The sequence below is a fragment of the Eutrigla gurnardus genome (assembly GCF_963514095.1).
Source record: "Eutrigla gurnardus genome assembly, chromosome: 23".
NCBI classification, from domain to species: Eukaryota; Metazoa; Chordata; class Actinopteri; order Perciformes; family Triglidae; genus Eutrigla; species Eutrigla gurnardus.
In genome coordinates this window covers 15,907,537-15,932,889 of record NC_139934.1, presented here as the reverse complement: position 1 = coordinate 15,932,889, position 25,353 = coordinate 15,907,537, and the positions used below count along the sequence as shown (strand labels likewise).

The 25,353-nt window shown below is 41.4% G+C and overlaps 1 protein-coding gene across 2 annotated transcripts in view; it reads right to left on the bottom strand.

The window, feature by feature from the left end:
* Positions 1-25,353, bottom strand: part of LOC311008589 (neuroligin-2-like) — a 217,323-nt gene that overhangs the window by 117,165 nt on the left and 74,805 nt on the right. The window contains exon 3 of one of the 2 annotated variants that reach the window (XM_084002314.1): positions 12,900-12,953. The exons of the other annotated variant lie outside the window; for it this stretch is intronic. Coding sequence (XP_083858440.1) covers positions 12,900-12,953 — 54 coding nt within the window. The remainder of the gene's footprint in view (positions 1-12,899; positions 12,954-25,353) is intronic. 2 annotated transcript variants of the gene reach the window in all.

The following is a 25,353-nucleotide window of genomic DNA, read 5'->3' as shown; positions in this document are numbered from 1 at the left end:
ACTATCGATGTACATGTCAGTGTTGGTAGAATAATTAAAAAATAATTTTTAACGCTGCTACGAGTACTAGCTGTCACGACTGTAGGGCGCTTAGGTTTCGTTTTTACGCACTACTACTAACACGCAAAGTAAAATTCCGCTGCTGCTGAGAAACTAGTCCCTCAAAATGTTTTATCATTGAAAATGCAAGGTTGGTTTAATTTCTAAAATTATTCTACCAACACTGACATGTACATCGATAGTCCGACGTCCGACTTTAAAGGCGTCAGGATGCGGTGAATCCAGTTAAAAGGGACATGACCGCAATGCAGATGAAAGCAGGCAGACAGGGTCAGTTCTGTGGCTTACTGAAGGAATAAAGGCGGGTTCAGGTAAGCAGGCAGACGAGCAGGTCCAGGTAAAGGGGCAACAGAAGCTCCACAGCAAAGACCATCATCGGCACAGCGTGATAATGGTTTGGCAGGGAATGAATGGACCTGGGCCGCCCATTATATGAACCGAGGCTGATGAGGGAAGGAGGTGCAGGTGAGCAGGTGGACGGGGACGCTCAGGTGACTGCAGAGCAGACGAGGGGAAGTGATAACAGGTGTACAGATGGCCGGGGCAGTATGGCGATGGGGACGGGAGAGAGATTCAGAGAGTCAGAGGGCATCTGGGGGAAGGAGGGAAAACACTATTGTGTTGAGTTACTTCTACCACCTATAGAGTAGTGATTTTTATATACTGCATATGCTGCAGGTTTTTACTTTAACGAAGGGAATAAATGTCAAAGGAAATGCTCCCAAGCAGTTGTTTGCGTTGCGTATAGAAATGCACATGCACTTCTTTTTTGCTCTGCCATACACATTTGTGTCTATGAACATAATCAACCAGCACTCCCCCTAACCTCCCTCCTCGTCTGTCCTCGCGTAACCTCTCATTATCCCCAATCCACCTCCCTCCTTCCTTCTCTCTGAGCCTCTCTGCTCTCGCTGCCTCCCTCCCTCCTACAGTATAACGATCTGGCCATTACTGGCTGCCGTTCCAGTCCTCGTTTCACAGGGCGTCCGGGGTCTAATTGGGACTGAATAAGTGTGGGTGTGTGTTGTTGTGAGGACTCATTGACACGGGCTGAGATCCAGGGGAGATGGACTCTGAGTGAGTCTTAACATACAAACATACAAACATGCACACACTCCAGCATGTTAAACCCACACTTCACATGCATATAGTACTTGCACATACGTCTTACACACATACATGCATGTTTGAGTTTTTTTGCCTATACTGGAACTGCAGAGAGATCAGTTGACCTTTTAGTAGGTCCCAGCCTCGAACGCAGACTGTCCAATCGTAGCATGGCAACGGCCAGCTCTGACCAGGGTCCGACAACTATCCGACTCATAGTCGTTTCAGATTTCCTTCATTTTCAGGCTTGTTTTGTGGCTTTCAAACGTCATGGTTGTGTAGTAGAGATACTTGGAGAGGTTGGAAGGAGATATGTTTCTAAAATGTTAAGTTTCTATGGAAAAACCTGTGGAACTACCAGGCAGCAACCTCTGGTTCTGGAAAGTGAAACCAATACTGAAGTGCCTTAAACTTGCATTCTTTCTGCTGGCCATCAGGGGGCAACTCCTTATGGGCAGCAACCTCGCTTCTGCCACGCTACCAATGCTTTGAGCTAGTAAGATGACTTTAACACTTTTCTACAAAGTTGGCCTTGCATTATGAATAGACAGCTTCACACCAGAATCCAGATAGATCAAGATCCAGAAAGGTTGCTCCTCTTGGTGCCACTCTGCTGCTTGTGTTCATCAGATCCACCCGTCGCTCCTCCATAGTCCAAATACGGTCACTTCCTTCACTGGCTGCAAAAATTCCAAGATTGCGACGACCCAAATGTCGAACTCCAGGCTTAAAAACTGTAGTCAACAGACCAACGGGTGAAGCCACGATAACTACGTCCACTCATAACTACAGTCTATTGGAACATTAGCAGAGTACTTTAGCACATCTATGCTTGTCTAGCTCCTGAAGGCATACTGGATGTATACACATGCTGCTGCTCTTTCTTCTTTTTACCTGGCCGGCTACAGGAACAGTGTTCTTCCTTGATTGCATTGTCTTCTGTCTCGATTGCCTGGTGATGTGGATGTTGACGTTTACACTGTGATCTGTAGGCTTACACTTCTGTCTTTATCTGTCTAAGCTCTTTCCACCGCTGAATCCGTTTGACATCCTAGATAGATCCTCAGCTCATTGTGTTCACAGCCCCTTACAGTGCTAAAGGAACATCATATTCGACACCGCTATCAGACTCATCATGGTGAATAAAGCACAAACTCGCAAGGAAGACTGGGAACAGGGAAGATAGATGAGTTGTTGGCAGGTCTGAGGACACATCTGTTGTTTGTAGCCGAGAGATCAGCGGGACAGGCTGTTCATCATTCATTGTGAAGTTTTTCAGAATGTACCTCTTTACACTGTAATAAAGGGACAAATTAGAGGTTTTGTTATCATGTACTAGTTTTACTCGTCCGGCCCACTTCAGAGCATACTGGGCTTCTCTCTGAAATGTTTCCAAATATTACATCAGATGGATTCAGGAAGTGCAGTTCGTAGCAGCGTGGGTTCCGCTGTAGCTCTGACAACTTGACGGAGTAGCAGTGGGAGGCGGGGCTTAGTGAAGGGTCAAGTATAGCTGCACTGCACCCGATAAACCGTAGGTGGCAGCAGAAAGTCTGAATCCTGTGGACAGGAAGGACAATGGCAGCGTGGTGCTGTCTGTTTCTTCTGGGTCAGCCAAGACGCCCAAGGCAACGTGTCAAAGTTCGTGACATACAGTTACTTTGCTGAAAACGTTATATATTCCTGTCTTGAAATGTTTGTAAGGGACTGCAAAAAGAAAGAAATTGTCTTGGCTTTTTGTAGCACATTTACATTCAAAATGCAATAACAATGCATTTCTGCCAAAGAACAGATAAAAACAAACTATATTCTGCACATTTGCATCTTTGTGCATTCATTTTTATTTCAAATTAAATGTTTACGTTGAGTTATTGCTTCCCAGGTTTGAGAAACGGTTCGATTAAATTAGCATAAGAAAATGTGAGACACGGATGGGACATCTTTTATGTGTTTATGTATAAATGCAACTGTGGAGTATATTATCTTGGGCATAATGTATTCCTTTCTTTTGCTATTTGTGAATGTCTGAGTTTGAGGAGGAGGAGATGAACAATAAATTGGGTGTAGAGTCTCTGTTGTCGTATCCATCCGGACACCAGTGTTCCCATTAGGTAATGTTGTCCGCTCTGCTACCCGCACCGCTCCCCGTCTCATACAAAACAACCTCCTTAATTGCTACTCTGATAGTAACAATACAATTCACGTGAAACCAGAGTGAGTACAACGTGAGAAAGACAGTGGACAGTGGGTGGGACTTTTGTGCTGTTTTCCTCAGACATGCAGGCTGACGCTGGGATTTCTGGGATACTGCGGCGTTGCCAGGAACCTAACTTCCTTTCAACCGGGTGTGTGCGTGGGCAATCACTCATCAGCAATCAAACATTTTCACATGCATGGGGCTCTTCCTGTTTGTGCTCCGTGTCACCCCGGTGGGGGGGAGGGGATTATCAGCAGCCACTTATCTCGTCTTGTCTGTGCTGACAGTTAATCTGATGGTGTAGTAGCGGATTCTGCTCCTGCGACAGAGCTGTCAGACCTCCAGCTCTGATTGGTGTTCTGATTTACCACACCCACATTTTCCCTGTATCCATGCAACTAATGACATAACCGCTGGCAGACATCAACAACTTCAAAATCGCGCTGGAATATGATGGTGGGAGTTTTCCACCTGTAATGATCAAGAGTCCAGAATTTACTTTTTGGTTGCCTTTCCATAAACTGGTACATAAAGGAACTGAGAATATTTACTATTAACTATTTAGATACATATATCACATCAACTTCTTTTTCTTTACTCATCAATTAATATTGGTTTAGTTCATTCATGCAGTGAAGGAATATCGTTTTAAATGCTACTGCTGTTTTTGTAGGTCCAGCATATTAGTGTAATTGCTTGACTATTGTTTTGTTTACTGTGATTCTATGAACCACCAGAGACCGGCCAGTTTGATCATAGGCAAAGACTAATTCATTTGCATAGACGAGGAATTCAGACATCATCAAACATCAATAGCACCTCCTAGAAGTTTAAGTCGTAACATTTGCTGGATACGTTTTCAATTGAATTGACTTATAGCCATGAAAACATTCTTTAGTTGAGCGGTGATTAGGCCAATAATTACTTACTGATTACTGACATTAAGACAATTCTTTTTTTGGATTACAAGGTCTTGGTAAGTGTATGTTTAAATATGCAAATGCTGCATTATCTTGTCAAATATGTGCTAATTTGCATACATTTCCAAAATAGGAATCTGATCATTGGATGAAGCCAGATTCAAAATTCTTGTTTCATTTTGTTGACACATTACAGAGACGATTTGGAATATCTCTTTTTATCACTATAAATCAGAAAATAATGTGAGAATTATAATAATAATTATAATAAAATGTTCTATAACTCAGGCTATGAAATATATATCAACAAATACCCCAGTAAAAAACCTTCAGAATATAGATAGGGATGAAATTAGGATGTTTGATAGGTATTACTATTTAAGTGAAGATTTCTGGTTCAGAGTCTGAGCAAAAATATCATTTAGAGACAATCACTTTTAAAAAATTCGAGAAATGTTGAAGGAAGAGCAATTTAAAATTGTAAATTAACTCAATGCAGTTGATCACCATGCAGTTTGCTACTGACATAAACAACAACTATTTTGTTGTCTTACATTTTGTGAAATTTTATTGTATTTAATGCTAAATTTTGGTGAATTTATGACAAAGACACAAACTCTGAAAGAAAATAATTCATGGAATTAAAATATCTCAAACTCTCAAAATTGACAAGGGACTGAAAAACGATGTTTTTGCGTGTTGTGTCTCACCTCAAAAGCAAGTATGTGTAACAATATATTTTTAAGATGAGTCACTCAAATGTAATTTTTCAAGTTAAGTGTTGCAAATATAGTTTTTACATTTAATAAATCCACAAAGAAGAGTGCTAAAAAAAACTGAAATAACACATGAAATATATTTTCATCCACAAATTGATTTACACTTGTTGAATAAGAAAATTAATAACAGAAGTATTTTCTTTTAGTCTAAAACCTTTGAATGTCTTCAGTCACATTCGGACACATTATTTCCAGCCCTCCACTGCAGAAACAGCTCTTCATCCCCTCAACTTCTAAGATGGGGTGTAAGAGGGTGATTATCAAGAAGTGTCCATAGCGGTGTCCCACTCTAAAGCCCCCTCCATCACCACACCACCACCTCTTCATCCATTAAGCCTAATGTGGCAATTCACTTTCAATGGTTGCAACCATATTTCCCATCCAGCGTTATGGGAATGGCTGCACGCAGACATAAAAGAGCAGAGAAACGACTTGTTACCATCGAGGAGGTCAGCTGTCAGGGATTATCACCGACCCTCCGCTGGTAGTGTAGCAGACCTCGCTAAAGCACGGAAGTAACTACACGGGAAGTTTTGCTGCCGTTCCCATTCCAAAAGGGAGAGGCCTCAATGGGATTTCATATCCTTCTACCATGACGCAGTACGTTTAAATGTACATTGTAGCTTCATGCCTCATCCAAACATTAACCTCGAGTAGAGTTCTGTGACTGATCTCGCTAGTGCCTGCTGGGAGGTCTTCGCTGCAACACAATTCAACAAACTTCATTTGTTTCAATGAGCACTTTAAATCTTATTGATTAGGGTGGAATAGACCTCTAATAGCTTCTGGCTAAGTCAAAGCCAGCATCGGGTATTCACTGAGTTCCAGGAGCTGAGCCAGCCTCCACCATCGCTTACCTCGGCCCTTACACAAGGTCTTAAAAAACGCGTTGAGCTTTTCCCTGAAGGCTAAGCCAGCTGACCGGCGACACTTGACCAACCAGCTCTCTCTATATCCCGGTACCTTCCGGTCCTTTCCATCTCCACCATTCCCTCAGCCTTCCTCCTGTTTCCTCCTCTTCGCTTTCTTTGTCTTGCCAAAGGGTTTCCGGGCTCAATAAAACACTATCCGTCAGCCAGCGATGGAGTAGGTGTATTCGACACGATATTGACACAACCTTGACATGACGTGGGCCGAGTATTGAGGTAATGGGGGGCGGCTGGGAGCGCCGGCAGCAAATAACTGACGGGGCCCACCGTGAGACGGACCAAGAGACAAGAGACCGAGTCTCTGGGTAATGTCTTAATGAAGTTGGTTTCAGAGTACTGTTGATCCTTTCACTGCAGAAGATTGGATTCTGGTCCGTGCCAGAATGTGCCGTTGTTTGTCACGCTAGCGTTTTTCTACCCTCCTGTTTTCTTCTTGTATTTTACATTTACACGATGAGCTGTTCTGTCCCGTCCTTCGCCTTTCTGCTCCTTACTGTTGTGTCTTTCCAGCCTCCTCTCAACGTGTTTCTATAAACTACCCAATCGTGTCCCTGTGCCACCTCATTCCATTCAAATCCTCTTATAAAGTAATTTGTACTCGGCACATAAGGGTGTAAAAATGGTAGACTAAACAATAGCATGGACGCGGCCTCCACATTTCTCACCGCTGATTGCTCCTTGTCCTTTTGTGTTTCACAATTTAGAGATTTGGCTGTTACAATGTGTATTGTACAGTACGTTGAATATTGCACTGTGTCCCTGGTGAAAAGGAAATGGGGAGATTTAGCAAGAGAGCATCTCCCCGGGTGCTCCTAATTATATGAAATAGATGAAATAAGAAGTCCTTGCATGGCCCTGTTTTTCCAAAACGAGGGACTGTGATGAAGTAGTGTAATAGGGGGGAATGTTTTAGAGTGAAAGTGTGTGTCTGAGGGCATGAACAGTGAGGCTGACAAGGGGGGATGCTGCATTGCCCACAGGCCAGTATCTGTTAACAGAGTTATAACCACAGTGAATGCACCACATAATACAGAGGGAGAGAGGGGGAGTTACAGGCAGAAAAAGAGGAGGACATTGAGAAAAATACGTTGTTGCAGACAAAACGAGAGTGAAGAACAAAGCTTACATCTGTCTAACTATAGACAAACTTGTATTGTTCCTCTGTCCCATCTAGCATCGTGCCAAGCTGGAGAGAGCGTTGTGAATGTCTCTCTGCTTCCTGGCTGAAGTGTCTCTGTGACAAAGCCACTCCGGCTCCGTGACGTCTTTCATCTAGCTCGCCATCGACAAACACACAGCAAGGAGAGGCGACTTCCTCTGGTGCTGCCATCGCTCGCACTAATGGCCCTTTATGTCTCTTTGTCCATTTTCCTCTCTGTCGCTCCTCACACTTCAACCATTTAAGAAGTAATTTGTGCCAGCTACAAATATAAATATATATTAATTAGGGATAGGACGCTAGAGGATTTTATCTCACAATAAATTGATCATGGTGAATTTCCATTATTGGGATTATTGTAAATCTCATCACCAGTCACTTGAACAAGCTGTCTAGTTTACTATCATGGAAGACGAGTGAAAAATAGAGCCATATTTATTTATTTAGCCTTTATTTAAGCAGATAACCTATGATTTATGATCATCTTATTCAACATTATTTAATAGTTTTTCCACTAAAAAGGATGTTCACTAAGGAATATGCCTCTTATCTGTGACGCAATAATACTAATTGTTTCTTAACAAAATCTAAAGTGAAAAGTTATATCGGGAATCTAAATTATGCTATAGGATAATACTTATTCTATAGGATTATCGTGAAATATATATTAAATGACATAATAAATATATATACTGTATATATAGTAGGCTATACACTTTTTCTGCTGATCATAATTCAACATATTGGCTTGTTTTGATGTAAACAAACATTTAATGCAGCACCACTAAAATATTTTATATATACTACGACTCAAAATAACAGTTTTTTTTTCGGTGAGTTGGGTTTTCTGTCTCACAACTCCACTGTCGTCAAACTTGATTCCGGCCTACAAACATTCAGCCAAAGAAAAACCTTACAAGCCCCAAACGGCAGACAGATGAAGTTAGTGACGAGCTGCTGGTCGCTGGTGGAGCGTTTAGCAGTTAAAGAGTCGGATATTTCCCTGAGGAGTTGGTGGAGAACAAAGCAGAGCTAAAAAGAGAGTGAATATCTGATATGACTCCAAGTGGATGTCAGTAAGTGTCTGTGTGTTTACTGCTTGTTTGTTTCCCCATGGTAGCCTATAAATCAATAAACGCAGCTTCAACAGGAAATAATATGAATTACTCATCTTGCTATTCATTTTGCTGTTGTTTGACACATTTGACACATTTTGACACTGTCTCTTTAAAAACATGTGTTTACTACATAACTATTTACCAGTTAGCTAACGTGGGTTATGACATGTAAATAATTACAAAACATATTTATTTCTCCCCAGCTGTTAATACATTTTGATAAAAACAAATCTATTTTACACAAGTGCATTCTCCCAGAAAATCCCCCATAATTCAGCTGTTTCCCACACAAATTCAAGTCACTTTATTGCTCAACAAATTAAATTTCCTTGTGCATAGGAAATGGTAAGCTTGAACAATTTATTACAGATTATATTTTAGCCTAAAGAAAGTGTTACTGCATGCAATAATATGACACATACATATTCTGTATTCTGTAGCCTTGATAGTCTTTTCACCTTTATGTATATTATATTTATACGCATCTAGAAAGAATGGGAAACTCATTGATTTAAAAGTATGCCCACTAATTCAGTTCATGCTTACTTATTAAAATAGAAAATCTGCAAAAAACATTAGCTAAATGATTAACTGGAGTTAAACAAAAACCTATCACTGCTTTGATTGATAAGTGATACCCGATATCGTCACTAGTCATGAAAAATATAGTCTACATTATTGGAAAATTTCAATCAGGATAATGACTAAAATAATGTATTTTTTTTATGTATTTATGATATTAAACATAGCTTTTACAGCGAATGCAGTCCCATAATATGTATTCTGAATTTTGATTTTACTAATTTATCTCTGTTTTACATTTTTTGGCCAAAAAAAAAGACGTCGCTACTGATGCACTTAGCAACTAACACTCCTTTAACACTAAGCTGTAAAGTTGACCTTGAGTTATGAAGCTAACTTCATAAGTAATGTCAGCAGCTTCACACCAGAATCCAGATGGATCCAGATCCAGTAAGGTTGCTGCTCTGCTGCTTGTGTTCATCAGATCCACCCGTCGCTCCTCCACAGTCCAAATATGGTCACTTCCTTTACTGGCTGTAAAAAATTCCAATATGGCGACAGCCATGATGCCAAACCTAAGGCTTTAAAACGGCCTGGGTCAACAAGTCAATGGGGACGTCACCATGACAACGTCCATTTCTTATACAGTCTATGAAGCAAGAATTTTGATTCACATTTGATCAGCATTGCCTCGCTTGACCATTTAATTGGTGTTCACAACCTTGACGAGCTGTGACTGACAGCTGCGTTGGTGACTCTTCCACTCCGATTGGCTGTTTTTTTTCAGGCATGTTGGAATCACGTACGACAGCTGCACTGCTGCTATTCCGTATATTTTGAGGGTGGACATGTATACCGATTTTTCGGTTATTGTAAGTAAGATTTTCTACTTTGTATCATTCAGCTGTCACATAAGTATATTCATTTCTCAACATTTGAGGTGACTAAACAAGCTTATTGTCAGTTTCAGCAACTGTTTTTAAAAAGTTGTGCCTTTATGCCATTGATGGTTTACGTTTTCGTTTACAGGCAGGTTTTTAGTTGTGGCCCTGGAAATATTACTTTGCATGTGTATTACTCATGTTGTGGGGACGTTTATCTGTTTACACAGTGTGGTGATTTGTTTCTTTTTGAGGCAAAGCATAAATCATCATATTTTAGGGTGACACTTGGTTTGAGGTGGGGGTGAGGTCAGGTTTAGGCAGGATGTTGTTATGGTTTAGGTTAGTAAGTCTCCACGATGGGAATGTGAGTCAATGTAATGTCCTCTGAAGTGATGGAAACACTACTGCGTGTGTGTGTGTGTGTGTGTGTGTGATAGAGGTGACATTGTTCCTGGCAGAAATATGTTCCAGGTTTGGGGCTCAGGTGGCTCTGGTTTGTCTCTGATCAGAGCTGACGCACAGGATGGCAGAGAAACACACTCTGTCTGTCTCTTTCTTGATTTAACTCAATCTTGCTCTGGTTTGTAATCCTCTCTACACACACACACACACACACACACAGTGCGCTGTAAGCCCTATCAGTCTTTTTGAACATGGACACTGAGCAGCACCGCGGCCCAGCAGCCTTTGCTCTCTCACACCTGATGCAGAGCAGCGAGCGAGTCCTGCTGAACGAGTCATCTCGCTATGGTGCAGCTCTTCTCGAGTGTATACTGTGTGTACTTAATACACCTAGAATAGAATAGCTCATGAAAAGGTTTTTGGACTATACCGCCTCAAAGCATGCCGAGTTTGAAGAAAGGCTGTTGATATACACAGCTGAAAGAATGAGGACATAACGGACGAACTGCCGACGCGGCTATCAGATAAAAGCTGCACATGGATTTTCTCGGGTTTGTTCGTTGGAAATTGTCGGGCATGTTAAGGATTTTATTTTTTTAAATATGTATGAACTGAGAAGGGTTTGTCCACATTAATGTGAGATTAAAACCCTATTTTTGGTTTGGTTTGGTTTGTTACACTGGAATTAAACTTGTGCAACAACTCAGATAATTGCAGGTCTTTGACCGTAGCCCTTTGGCGGAAGCTTGCACAGGTCAGGCTTCAGCAGTGTGTATGCAGCACAGCTTTGAGTATTCATTATGTCCACCAGGAAAGAAGCAGCTAAAAAGTCAGACTGCACACTGCCCATTGTGCTGTATTACTGCATAGTTACATGTTGTATGGAAGCAGTTTCTAGACTATTATTGAACATTTTCTGCATCCAAAATAGGTTTTATTTTGCTCGATATCCATTTGCAGATGTTGCAAATCACAAGTTGTCACTAGGGTCATTAACAGCAGATCCATAGCATCCAATGAGGTCACTTCATGTCCTCAGTATACTGTTTCTCTACATTTCTTTTTTAGTACCCTTAGGAGTAGTTTACATGCTGCAGTTACACGAGGATGCTTCTAATATATATATATATATATTTGATTTAATGTATTCAAAGATCCCCTCCAGACATATTTGGAGACATAAACAATGTGTCTGCTTCAAATTATAATTTCTGTCTGATATGGATTTTGTAGTTTGACTACTTCGTTAAATATTCTTAAAATCACATTTACTGATACTCCCTCGCTGGGAAACCCAGAAACGATGAATATGCTAACATTGTGTGTGTCGAAAGTTTAACTGCTGGACACAAGATGTCTCCTACTTCACTGAGAAGTGTCAGTATACCCTATGTGCACTAGACTTTACATTTGACTTTTTAGACCATATATATAAATATATAATATACATTGTTATACATACAATAGTAATAATACCATACTTGAGCCAGCTGCAATGTAAAGTGCTACCAAAGTGTGTACTAGTCAATGAATTTTGAAGAAAAAAGAAATTTTTTATTTGATTTTACAGGCTCATTACTGATCTGTTTTTTATGAATAAGGTTGTATTAGGTTGTTACTTATGTCCTGTGGGAGGTTACCTTTATCCTTTCTTAATGATCTGTAGTCTTATGCAAAGATTATCTGTGTTTTATGGTGCACGAGTTTATACTACTGACTCTTTCTGTCCAGTGACCGACTGAAAGTTCTCCCCCTGCAGCTCAGATCACTTCCAGTTTGAGCTGTTGTTACCAAACAGCAGCTGCCAGTGAAATGGTGTTAATCGTTCATCTCGATGAGGGTTGGAACATATTTAGAGGAAGGTGGAAAGCGTCTTGACTGGGCTCAGCTGCTTCGGTGTGGCTGCTGACTGCGGTAGCTGGAAAAAAGTTGTGTCTATGCCAGCGCGTTTGATCACCAAGAAAATCCTCTTGTGTCAAACTTCCTCCGACTCCCAACTTCAAAAAAAATACCCCAAATCAAAGAGCATCACAGAGCGAGAATAAAAAGACACGATTCACCCGCACAACCCTCAAAATAGCATCAAGAGAAATACGTATCAAAATATCATCAGTCATCTTTTTCTCCAAGAAACAAGTCCAAAAGAACAAGGGAGGATGAGGGAGGGGAGGGGAGGGGGTGCAGATAAAATCACCTCCGCCGTGCTGAAGGTAGAGATAAATTAACAGCAGGCTGCAAATCCTCTGTCCTTATTGGAGCAGCCCATTAAACTCAAATCTTCCCAAGCGCGGCACAAGTGTCCTTAGATGTCCCCTTTTCCTTCCTTGATTTGATGTTATCATCATCGACTCGGAACGAGGCTAGCTTAATATTTGTGCAGGCGCTCACTCAATAGCAATCTCATCCTTAAACCGAGGCTTGAGATGCAAAATAATGCACCTCATTGTGGGAGCCGGTCTCAGTGCTGCACTGGGACAATGCCGGTCGTCGGCCAATGGATTCTCAAGGGCACGGTGGAGACGGTGCTGTCCGAGGCTCCCTCTTGTTTGAAAGCAAGATGAGGATCTCTGCCTGTAGATGACTTTATAATGAAGGGGATCTGGTTTCCATTCGCCAGGCGTTATGATCATCCATGTTACACATTTAAAAAAAATTGCAACGGTCAGCACACACACTTACACCAACACATCGGTATGCATCTCATATGCAAAGTCCCACCTAAGAGATGTTTGACTTGTGTGTGTGTTTTCCACCCTATGTGTACACACCCCCCCAAAAAGACTTCAAAACAAGAAAAAAGGAAAAACATGCAACAAAAATACCTTCGTCCCGAGGCTTGTTCATTGAAGATTCATCATGTTTTTTTGTGAGCGGACCTAGGGTTAAGAAAAAAAGGGGGGAAAAAGAGAAAAGAGAAAATTCAAAAAAGATTACTGGCAAAAACGGAAAAAAAAGAATATCAAAAAAGAAAAGAAGAAAGAGCAAAAAGGACAAATCAGCAAGAGTTCATGGTTGCTTATTGTTTGTGTTGTTTTTTTTTCCTTTAAAAAGAGTACAAAAACAAAAGGCATCACAGACACAGATTTATCACAAGAAAAGACACAAGATCAAAGAAAGCTGGGTTTTTTGGAGGTGATTTTTTCTCTCTCAGCCCTGCAGAAGAAAGCTGCCATTGTTTATGCTCCGTCTTTGTCTCCGTTACACCTTGTTACTTCCCTGAGTCTAACTTTTTTTATGGGAGCTGGGTGGGTATTGTTGAGGGTGGTGGTGGTGGTGTGGGGGGAGGATGCGGACGTATGAGGCCTCTGTGGTTTGAAGAACAGGACCCAGCCCTTTCCCTCCACCATATGACCAGAAAAACAGTTTAAAAAGGCAAAGAAGAGGACACCTACAAGAACGGAGGGTTTGGGTCCTGATGCTCAAACCCCCAAATCTGAACGCCAACCTTTCAGCAGTGAGAGCACACACAGAAAAGTGAAAAGCTGGACGACAATGAGACTGTTTTAGATAGACACACTGAAGACAAACACACCTTTAATTAGACAAGCAGATACACAATGAGCCTTTAATAGTATGTTAAACAGATAAAACAGGGCACAGGTGCTTTCGTGGTTTGGATTGTGTGTGTGTGTGTGTGTGTGTGTGTGTGTCATTATTTAGTGGTTCAGTCAGAGAGCTATTCCCCAGGCGGGTAAATAATTACATAGCATAACAGCAGTGTGTCAATTTGAAATGACAAGTAAGCGTGACGCTAATTGCACAGAGGAGGTAAAAGGTGAGGGGTGTGATCCCCATCTGCCCACTGGCTGCTTCAGTCAATTAAAAGAGTGGTGGAGAGAGAGAGAAGAAGACAGACGGACAGAGTGAGAGAGAGAGAGAGAGAGAGAGAGAGAGAGAGAGAGAGAGAGAGAGAGAGCGAGGAGGGAGTCAAAGAGAAAAATAACTCCCTCTCCTCCTCCCCCATCATCATCTCTCTCTCTCTCTCTCTTTTATGCAATTTGTCTACAAACAGCTCGTGTCGCATTCAGGGAACCTGACTGTGACAAAGTGGTTTCTGTGTCGACTCCTTTTCATGGAGTCGTTATCAGGAAGTGACATGTTTAAGAAAAAATACACCGGCTTTGATCGGGCTCTTCTTGCTTGGTTTTTATTGTCATGTACAATTCATTCATGAATGTCTCAGAAAGGAGAGGAAAACCACGTGTGAACGTTCACCACGTCTTTCACAGAGGGGATGTTAGTGGAAAATACTCTTCACCTCGGTATGCAGAACAGGTGTATAAAAATAATCTTCCCCTCGCATCACGTTTGCTCCTCATCAGGGTGTAAAGAACGGTTAAGTGTAAAGAAAGGGTAAGTGTAAAGAACGGGTAAATGTAAAGACGACAAGATGGAGGGATATTTGCCAATGATCCAATGACAACAACATGAATGCTTCTAAAAGGACCTTTTAACTGGAAAAATAAATGAAAACAAAACACAATCAGGAAATCATTTAAGATGTGGACAACACAACGCTGGTCCGGCTAGGTGATGATTTAGTATAATTGTTTTAATTTAATTATAATGTGAGGAAATCATACATCATGATATTGTGATACACGATAACATCGTAAAATTAAAAATAGCAAGCACATACAAGCTAAGATTTTGAACAACATTCTTAATTCAATGAGAAAATACAAAGTCCTTTCATTTGTCAAGTACATTACTCATTAAAAAAACATGTTGTTATTTCTTGTACATTTATCATTTGACAAATAGGCAGAAAACATTCTATATCCTCATATATGATTTCCTCACTATATGAGTCCATTAAAATGATCATTCTCTCTCTCTCTTTCTTTCTCTCTCTCTCTCTCTCTCTCTCTCTCTATATATATATATATATATATATATATATATATATATATATATATATAAACACACACACACACACACTGGTATCGAGATATGAAATAACCTATATTGTCATATAATATTTTTGCCATCTTGCCCAGCCCTAAACACAGGATGGAAGTTCTGGAAAAGGTGTCCTTGAATTATTTGGTGTTTTCAAGGAGGAATCAGAAAGCAGGCTCTTCCTCTGCTAGTGTTGCCAGGTTAGCTCTTCTTACATCTGGTCCTTGAGCACCTAATTGACTGGTGTCACCCTGTCTACTTAAAGGCAGATGGGTCATTTGGGAAAACCACAGAGACTTTGAACGCATTGACGAACCGAAAAAGCCCCGCCCCCTTCATTCAGACCTCTGTTCAAAGCCCCGCCCCCTTCGTTCAGACCTCTGTTCAAAGACCACCCCCCCACCAAACGAGTGCTGGAGATCGGCTGGAGATTGGACGGAATTTTTACAGTCCTGCCAGCCACAGATGACATTTCTTTTCCCTCGTTGCTATCGGCATGTGATGATGATTTCAAGTAATATAACAGAACGTTTTTCTGAAGAGAATCACTACTCAACCTTTAAATGTTTATCCCAAACATGTTTAGTTTACACTAACAATGTGTTGTACTCTTGGTAAAGAGCATCATTCTGACATTGGGGCGTACGTTCATCATTTTCAGTGCGTTAGCATGCTGACATTTGCTAATTAGCACTGAAAACAAGACGATTCATTGTCTGGGAGCTATGAATGTTTGTAGCATTTGAGAAGCTAACTTGGATGTTGCAATAGAAAAGTGATACATTTGAGCTGCTGGTGGCAATAGGTGAAACTGAGAGGATCATCCGTGTCATTAGGAGTCCTCCTCTGCGGACCATGATTGTCTGGAGAAGATGTCATGATGAGATATCTCAGTCTGGACCACAGTGGTGGACTGATACTAGATTGACAGAGTTATCCATAGAGCACCAAGACATACATGCTACTGGAAGTAGTTATTAGGAAAATAACTTTATGATGGCAAATGGAATGAAAACTCTGGAAAGTAATATCATTTTTACAACCCGGAAGCTGATAATATTTTCTAGCAATTAAAAACCTGAAACCTGAAGTTTACAAAGTGTTCTATGGCAGCCAGATACTACTCATATTTGTAGGAGGTTCATGGTGCTATTTACCACCACCTAAAAATCACGGTACGTTTTAAGTTCATTCTTGACCTTTTCTAAACTCTAGCTCTAGCTTTTCCTGGAGCTTCTCCACAGTCTTTATCAGTGATGAAGACCTGAGCAAACCCATTTTACTGATGAAGGAGAGATGTCGCTGAAAACCATGACAGAGCTAGTAAGTGGACCTTGAGTTGATGATGTACTCTCTTATATACAGCAGAATTGTTTTTTAGCTGAACTACCTCATCTGCAAAAAGATTTACTCAAAAGCAATAAGAAGGTTCAAATAGTAACCAGCCCACAGAAACCAGACATCACAACATTTTTTGGGAGGAGAATAACAAAATGGGGAAAGCAAAAAAAAATAAAAAATCAAGCAACCTTCACCACACGGCAACATGCTGAGAATAAGAGTAAAAACTGAGCTTGATTGACATCGTTTTGCAATGAGTGGGTGGGGAGCCGAGCAGTGTGAATCCAGCAGAGAAAGAAAAATTGCAGTTTTTTCTGGACTTCACTTCCCAATCACAGGTTCTGATGAAGCGTGTGCAATTGAACCCCCTACACACACACCCACACACACAAACACACACATACACAGACACCTGTCAAACGATGACAGAAATAACAGCAAATACAATCATGATGCACCCAGAATAGACAGCAGTTTTACATTTTGGTTTTACAGAGCTAAAAATAGGACGTTCAGCGACTTTTAGAACTAAAAAAGCTAATTAGACTTAAGCAGCCGTATGACGCACATACTTTCCTGGATGTTGTAACAAATCACCTGTGATTTATGCATAAAACTCGCTGCTAAATAGTGTTTTCCACCTAAAGTTGTTTACTCCCTCTCGCCTCTGCACAGCCTCTTTCTTTTATCCCCTCTCTGTGAAACGGCTTTCTTCTCTCTCTCTCTCTCTCTCTCTATCCCCCCCCCCTCTCTCTCTCTCTCTCTCTACCCCCCCCCCCCCCCTCTCTCTCTCTCCCTTTGCTCTTTGCAGTGTCTGTATTGCCGTCCGACTGCAGCTCACTTTGAAGCTGGTTATATAAGGCTTCACTTCTCCCGACGGCCACACACACGCACGCACACACACACACACACACACAAACACACACACACACACAGTCACGTTTGCACATCCGCACACAGACGCCGCACACACATGGGAAACAGACGGCACACACACTGGACTGTGAGATGTGAAGACACACATTCATACGCCCGGTTCAGGAAAAATAATAGAGACAAAGGAGAATCCATACTTTGTATTTGGTGTTAATGCACCTATTGAACTGTGTGTGTGTAGCTGTGTGTAACATCAAGGGAAAGACTGACAGTAGTTTACCCTTTACTGCCGTGTACTCACATGTACTGTCTAGCTGCTCACTTTTTCCCTTGTGGATGTTGATGTAAAGAAAAAAACAACATGAAGCGTCTTTATAAGATGTTTTGCCACCAGAAGACTTTCCTTTAATTCATCACCATCTTTTAATATAAGCTGTACCCTTGTAGGATATTATATTTTACAGGTATATATATTAAGATGAGCATAAGGTTAATATTCTAATTCTCACATTTTAGCAGATTTATATGAAGACAAAAATGTATCTAATTTTTAACATAATGTGCATGAATTCAATCCATGTTTTTACATTTACATTAATGATATGTAGCTACTTGGTTTATCCTTTGAGACGTTCATTTCCTAGAATAACTAATTTACCATAATTCACATGGATAATAAGAGTCTGATAGTTTCATCTGATTGGTGGGTGGATGTAAGGACACATTGTGCATACCTTTAAGGTGCTGGATTCCAGCCGGGAGCTAGCAGCTAACAGTGCAAACAGTGTTTACTTCAGGGTCAACTGGAGGGTGGGCGCTACGCTACTGCTGCTATGCATGCTTCAAATTGAACCATGTGATCCAGCCCTATTCAGTATATATCCTCAGATATCACAGCAATGTACAACATATGTATTTATCTTTTTTTAAACATCAATTTTAGCATTTCAATTTGTATTATTTGGATCCCATAATTTAAATTGAGGCAGACAGTAGCCCATACACAAAAAAGAGGCTTATTTCTCTGTGTTTATGGATATGAGTGAGCATGTTTTTGTGTGCATGCACAAGAGTAAGTAGGTGTTGAGTAGCTCATTTAGGCAATGTGTGCCAGTGCCGACATGATCTACGAGGAAATGGAACTCTGCCTGACAGCTTGTGAGTGAGTGTCGGCCATAAATGATGGACGCTTGTACACAGGAGGTGTGTGTGTGTGTGTGTGTGTGTGTGTGTGTGTGTGTGTGTGTGTGTGTGGGAGAAGAGACAGGGACATTGTCATTGTCCTAGAGTTAAAATATAGCAGCGGAAATGCAGCAGATAACTCAATAAGATTTGTGTATGCGTGCATGTCTGTGTGCACACGTGAGAGTAGGCTGAAGATGAGTAACTGGGATAAGTGAGATCACTGACACATGCATTCTCCATTTCACACATTGTAAGTAGATGTTCTGGTGAGATACTTTAGGTAGATGTACAGACAATCAGGTGGGAAGAACCAGATTAAACTGCCATTCCATAGCTTATCACATGCTACTGCTCTCCATCACCAGACTTCTACATGTGTGTGTGGGCGGTCACAGATGACCAAACTGTCACTACGCTACAAACACAGACAGTACAGAGGAAGTGGACTGAGTTATCGTGATCATCCTTGTATTTTCTCTCACTTAAAGCTGCAGTTTAATATAAATAAGTTATTGTCTTGTCAACTGTCTCTATATCCTGAAATAGTACATGAGACAGAAACAAATCTAGTTCTTCTGCCTCCTCATATATTTACTATTGGTATTTGCAAGATACTGCTTAGTCTTCGGAGGAAGAAGCTGCTATGAAGAATTGCTGAGGTCGGTCAGGGTGCTGTTGGTGATGAGGTAGGGACTCAGGATGTGCCCAGCAGGGACCCAGGATCTTTCCTCAGGACTGTATCCCTCCCAGTCAACCAGGTACTGGGACCCATCCTGCAACGGCGAGAGCAGAGCAGGTGAGGCCCCCGTCGATGAAGGGAGGGAGCGTTGGAGGTAGAGAGGCAGGGATCAGAGGACTCTCCTGGACCGGTGTGAACTTGGAGGGAGACATGGAAGGTGGGGTGTAACCCAATGAACTGAGTCAGCTTTAGTCTCACAGCCACAGGATTGATGGTTTTCTCAATAAGGGGGCCGATGAATTGAGGTTTCTTGGAGTCAACCTGCAGAGGGAACATCCAAATCTTTTGGCTAAATTGGTAGGTGGGAGCTTGGGAGCGATGTCGGTTGGCAGAGGAGGTGTAGTGTTCAGCAGAGCGGAGGAGGGAAGCTTGTGCTTGGTACCAGATTTTGTGGCAGCATCAGATGAAGGCCTGGACAGATGGACAGGAGGCCTCCTCCTCTGAGATGGTGAAGAGCGGGGGTTGGTACCCATAGGCCAATGAAAGGGTGAAAGGTTAGTGGTGGAGCAGCTGTTGGCGACCCTGAGCTGAGTGCAGAACTCCCTCCTGAAGACATACGTGAACTGGGCTCCTTTGTCTGAGACCACATCGACAAGGAGACCATGGAGGCAAAGGTTGAGGAGGATCAGGCTAGAAGTCTCTTTGGCTGAGGGGAGTTTGGGTAGTGGCACAAAAAGGGCCATCATTCCACAATGGTGAGGATGGTCCTGTTGACATCAGATGGGGGAAGGACTGTAACAAAGTCCATGGAGATATGGGAACATAGACGATGCAGAACAGGCGTTTTAGAACTTGCATGTGTTCTCTTCTATGTTGGCCCACCAGAACTGCTGGAGGATGACATCCCTGGTTAAAAGTTGACAATCAGGATGAGGAACTTGGAGAATGGGAGGACCTGGACCTGGACTCTGAGCATCTTCAGCAGATTGAGTCCAGTGAAAGGGGATCTTGGATGAGGGCCATGAGGAAAGGGATGGCAGACCTGTAGCTGCAGCAGCGGTAGAAGTTGACAAACCCAGGAAGTGTTGGAGCTGCTTGGGAGTCTGGAACTGCACCGAAACATTGGTTGCATCCAGCAGGAGTGTTGGTGAGACCAAAGGACATGACAAGATATCCATAATGTCCAGTGGGTGTACTCGACCCCCTTCCAGATGCAAACCAGATGATAGGCGTTGCAGAGGTCGACCTTGGGACCTTGTGGCTCCTTCCAATAGCTCCAACGCAGAGATGAGTGGGAGGGGATCCTTGATGGTAATGTCAATGGAAATGATGACTGAGAAAATATGTCAATACCATGAACTATTATTTACTGATTTGTTTATTCCCCCAAATGTCTGTAACACAGAAGGAGTTTAATAATCTGCCAATATAGTCTAGATAGGCACGTGTTGAAGTTATCTTTGTACGTTATTGCATTGATAGCAAGCACGCTGCCAATCACAAGGTAGTCCTGCCCTAAAGCATCTCCTGCATAATGGTCTATTTGACTCTAAATGGACCATAATTTACTAAATAAACATCATGCTGTATTGAAGAAGATTTACAAACCGGCTACAAACAACTGTGAAGTCCATTTTGAGATGAAAGGCACTTAATAAAGAATCCTGAATGAGCTGATGAAGCTTCTGTCCTTTCAGGTGAAGTTCAACATTCAGCCTTCAGAATGAGTCTAAATGGATTGATATAGTCGTCACAAGTCAGCCTGCCTCAAGCTGCTGCTCTTGTATCATTCAGGCACAATTTACTTGAATTAAATGATTTGCATGACTGTTTATCAGATAATGTTACAGAATAGAGAATGAGGAAGCGAGAGGTACTATGAAAAAGCACACGATTGCCTTCAATGTAATAGAGCTATAATATCAATCAATTTAAATCTAGAAAAAACGTGCTCTTACACATGTACTGGATATGTAGCCTTCTTTTCAATCAAAAGACACAATGTCCTTTGCATTCCTTTTGAGCAGCAAGACTTTCTATGAGGACCACGGGGGATCTTCATTGAGCCATCTCACTCAATACACTGTAACCATGCCTGCAGCAGCATAAGTGATTAAAAGGCTTTCAAACGTATAGGACAAAGACAAATTGTACGAGCAGTCTACCAGAGGGTAACAAAGGCATGATGGGGGATAAATAGCTGATGGTAGCATGAATATATGATACATTAGGATTTTCACTGTGCGCTCTTCTTGTGTAGCCTGACTGAAATGCAAGTTTGAGTTCTCGTTGTTTCCCACACCATCTCAGCATTTCTGTGGGTTCAAAGGGGGGAAATGTAGAAAATAACCACAATCAAGGTGAAGCTGCATACATTATAAAGTTGGAAATATCTAGATACATGCTTGATAACTTTATTATGCTGCACATTTAAAACACTCGTTCCATCCTTGTTTTGGGGCTTCAAGAAGTGGATCTGTTGTGGTTGAGATGGCCTTGGCTTTAATCTCATACTAGATTCTCTTTTAGAGACAATATGCACACAAAAATGATCAAATTCATGAGTAAATAGATCGAGGTATTTATATACCACAAGGGTTCATTTTGAGGCATCACTGTTGGATTAAATAATGACTAAAGAAAGTCCTTGCGACTGGTGTCTGCTGCATAAACTTGGAAATGTGTTTTTGCAGATAGTCAAAGCTTCATTGGAGTCATGCTGAGGCATGCATTGATAAGGTGTTAATGTGTCATGTTTTGGTCCTGCAAATTAAAGGAACAGTGTGTAGGACTTTTGGTGATCTTCTGGCAGAAATGGAATATAATATGTATACGGTAACTATTTTGTCATGTTGCTGAGGACCGATGGGTGGATCTGACCGGCAGAGCGACACCCTGACTGCATCTGACTGCATCTGGATCCATCTGGTTTCTGGTGGGAAGCTGTTACATTTTCAGAACCGGAGGTTGCTACCTGCATCAAATGATTTATTGAAAACAAACCTTAAATATAGATATGCTGAACTAGTTTTTCCTGATTTCTTTATTTCCCCCGATGTCTGTAACACAGAAGGAACATGATAATCTGCCAATACACTATTGGATATAGAATAAAGAGTGCTGTAGTACAGGAATGGCATTGCGTTGAGTATCTTGTACTGGACTGTAAATGTGTTCTGAATATGAATGTAGAAACATATATTTCTGTATACTGTAATGTCTGTAATACTGTAATGTGTTTACATCAGATGTACGTGAAAAGTGTTTGTATATGTTTGCTAATCATCACATAACATGACATCAAGTGTTTGAGTGCTGATAGGCCCTTTTCAAAGTGGCCACGTTGCCAATGCAGCGTTTTTAACACGGGTGTAATTAACAACATTAATAATTATGGTCCTGAGAGACAGACGGACAGACCTGTGGAGTTTAAACAAACAAACCAGAAAATCTCACTTTCTCATCAAAATGTGTGAAATCTAACAAATATGTTGAATGTATTTCTTCCTATAAGATACGGTCGGGTTCTGATCCAATTCCCATTATGGAGCATCAAATGGACTCTAGTAATAACAGCTGACTGTCAGCTAAAGTTGATGTATTTATATACTGAATGTGCTGACTTTTTCTCGATGCAACACTGTACAGTATCTGGAGGGCACTGCCTCATATATCCTATACAAACTGTGTCTTTCATTCAAACACTGTCAGCTGATATGAGCCTCAATCAGATCAGTTTGGATCCAGACTCACAGTTTATATACCTGACGAAATGAAAACACATTATTATTGTTTGATTTAGCTGTGATTTTCTTTCTATCTATCTTTTTTACAATTTATCTTTAGACTTTCTTTCTCTCATTTCCCTTTTCCCACTTCTGTTCCCCCACCCTTTTTTTTTTCTGCCATGTTCCCCTCTCTGTCTCTGCCAACTCTGTCTCCCTTTTCATTCTCCCGGTGCCTCATTCTGAAGCCTCAGACTAAGAGCCTGAGAAATATCATTCCGACATGGCTGAAGGGGGAGAATGTAATAGAAAGAAATGGAAAGGAGAAGGATGGAGAGGACGAGGGTGCATAGGTGTATGCTGACATACGTTTTTTCACAATAATGCATGTGGGAGAGACAGAGAAAGAGAAAAGCAGCGAATACTGTAGAAAAGGACAATGAGACCGCCATTTCTACAGGTATCAAGATTGGGAGAGGAGAGAAATGAGAGGGTATCTTGTGAAAGAATGGGAGAGGAGAAAAGTATGACTAGGGGGGATTTTCAAAGGCAGCGTGCTGGGAAGTAAAAAATAATTTAAATCTACAGTTGGTAACTTTAATAAAATAACTTTTTTTGTGAAACTATCATTATATCCGCAGCAGGACATGAGATGCGTAATTTGTTTATATAATCAGCTTCCTCTGCCTCCTCATAATCCTCGTCATTACATTTACAAAATTCCACGGGGTCTGAAAACAAAGTTCAAATACGAATCAAGATTCTGTTACTACTTTGTTTCCAACATGGCCACCTGGTTACAAGTTGTTTTTCTTTTTTCTACAGCTAAACAGCACAGAAAAACATCTGAGGTGAGAAATAGACAATGCAGGACACGTGGCAACCTCCGGTTCAGAGAAGTAAAGGCACTGCTGAAGTGCCTTACAAATGCATTCTCTCTACTGGCCATCAGGGGGCTCCCTGGTTGGAGAAATAAGTTTGATTGGATAGAAGTCTATGAGAACATGGTCCTACTTCTCTGTTGATGTATTATCTCAGTAAACATTGTAAACATGAGTTTATGGTCTCAATCTCTAGTTTCAAGTCTTCTTCAATCCAGCATGATGTTCATTTAGTACATTATGGTCCATTTAGAGTCCACCAGACCAGAAAGCAGGGGATGCTTTAGGGGCGGGGCTACCTGCTGATTGACAGGTTGCTACCACGCTACCGATACAGTTAGCTACTGAGGTGAAAGCTAACTTTATTAACCACTACACACCAGAATCCAGGTAGATTCAGATCCAGTGAGGTTGCTGCTCGTAGTGCCGTTCCGCTGCTTGTGTTAGTCAGATCCACACGTCCCTCCTCCACAGTCCAAATATGGTCACATCCTTCTCTGGTTGCAAAAAATTCTGTACTGGAGGCTCCAAAATCGTAGTCAACACCCAATGGTGACGTCACCATGACTAAGTTCCCCCTATGATTTTGACTCGGCAACGTGACGATAAATAGACAATGCAGTAATAAAATCATGATTCACATATGATGAGCGCTGCTTAGTAAGGCACAGTGGAAACGGAGGGAAGGGAGAAAAAGCAGCATGTGAGGTGAGGAGGGAATGAATAGATAGGAAGTAGAGATGGGAAATAAATAGTTAAAGGTGGTGCAGTGGAGGAGAAGGAAAATAAGAAAAAGTAAAAGATGACAGAGAGAAAGAGATAGAGAGATTATGTGTAGAGACAGAGATAAACAGAGATGTAGAGAGTGGCAGGGAGGCAGATGTGGTGACATTTACAGAGAGGTAATGATCGAGTAGGCATGAAGGTTAAAACCATTTTCTCCCCATGTAGCCAGACACACACACACACACACACACACACTGTGTGGCTAACTGCTCATGCGTTCATGCATACACTACGTCTACAAATGTGTGCTCTAGAGTTTTCAGTCTGAATCTGAATTAATATGCTCTTACCAGAAGTATTTCCAAACTTTATTCACACTGCGTTATTCTAAAATGATTACAGGATTAGCAGCAACCTCTCACACTCATCCTGCTCTTTCCAAGCAAGAATACTGAACAGAATAGTGTGAGCTCCGGTATTATCCTTTCATAAGGTGGCCAAATAAGGAAAATAAATCCAATAGTTCCACTACCTCATGTGTCACGTTGAATCCCCGGTGTTCACACTGTACTTTAATGAAAAGCACCCCGTCTTCAACACATTGATTTATACAGTCTGCTGTAAATCTATGGTTTAACAGCGATTGTGCATGTGTGAAGCTCGTCTCCGAGGGCGACAACACTTGACGGCGTCTTCCACTGAACATGGTTGGTGGTATGAGATCATGTTTGTTCTAACTGACTGGTTGAACCCTGAGGCATGTGTGTTCAACCCCAGAATTTCTCCACAGTTGCAGATAAAGGCTACGCTAACATTATTAGATGTATATTATCTGTACAATTAGATTCCAGTGTTGTCTGCGTAGGATTATCTCCAACTCATGTGATCCAAACATTCCCAACAACTCCGGAGCATTATGTCCAAAAGTCTAAATTTACTTTACTTACTGAGAACATGTTTT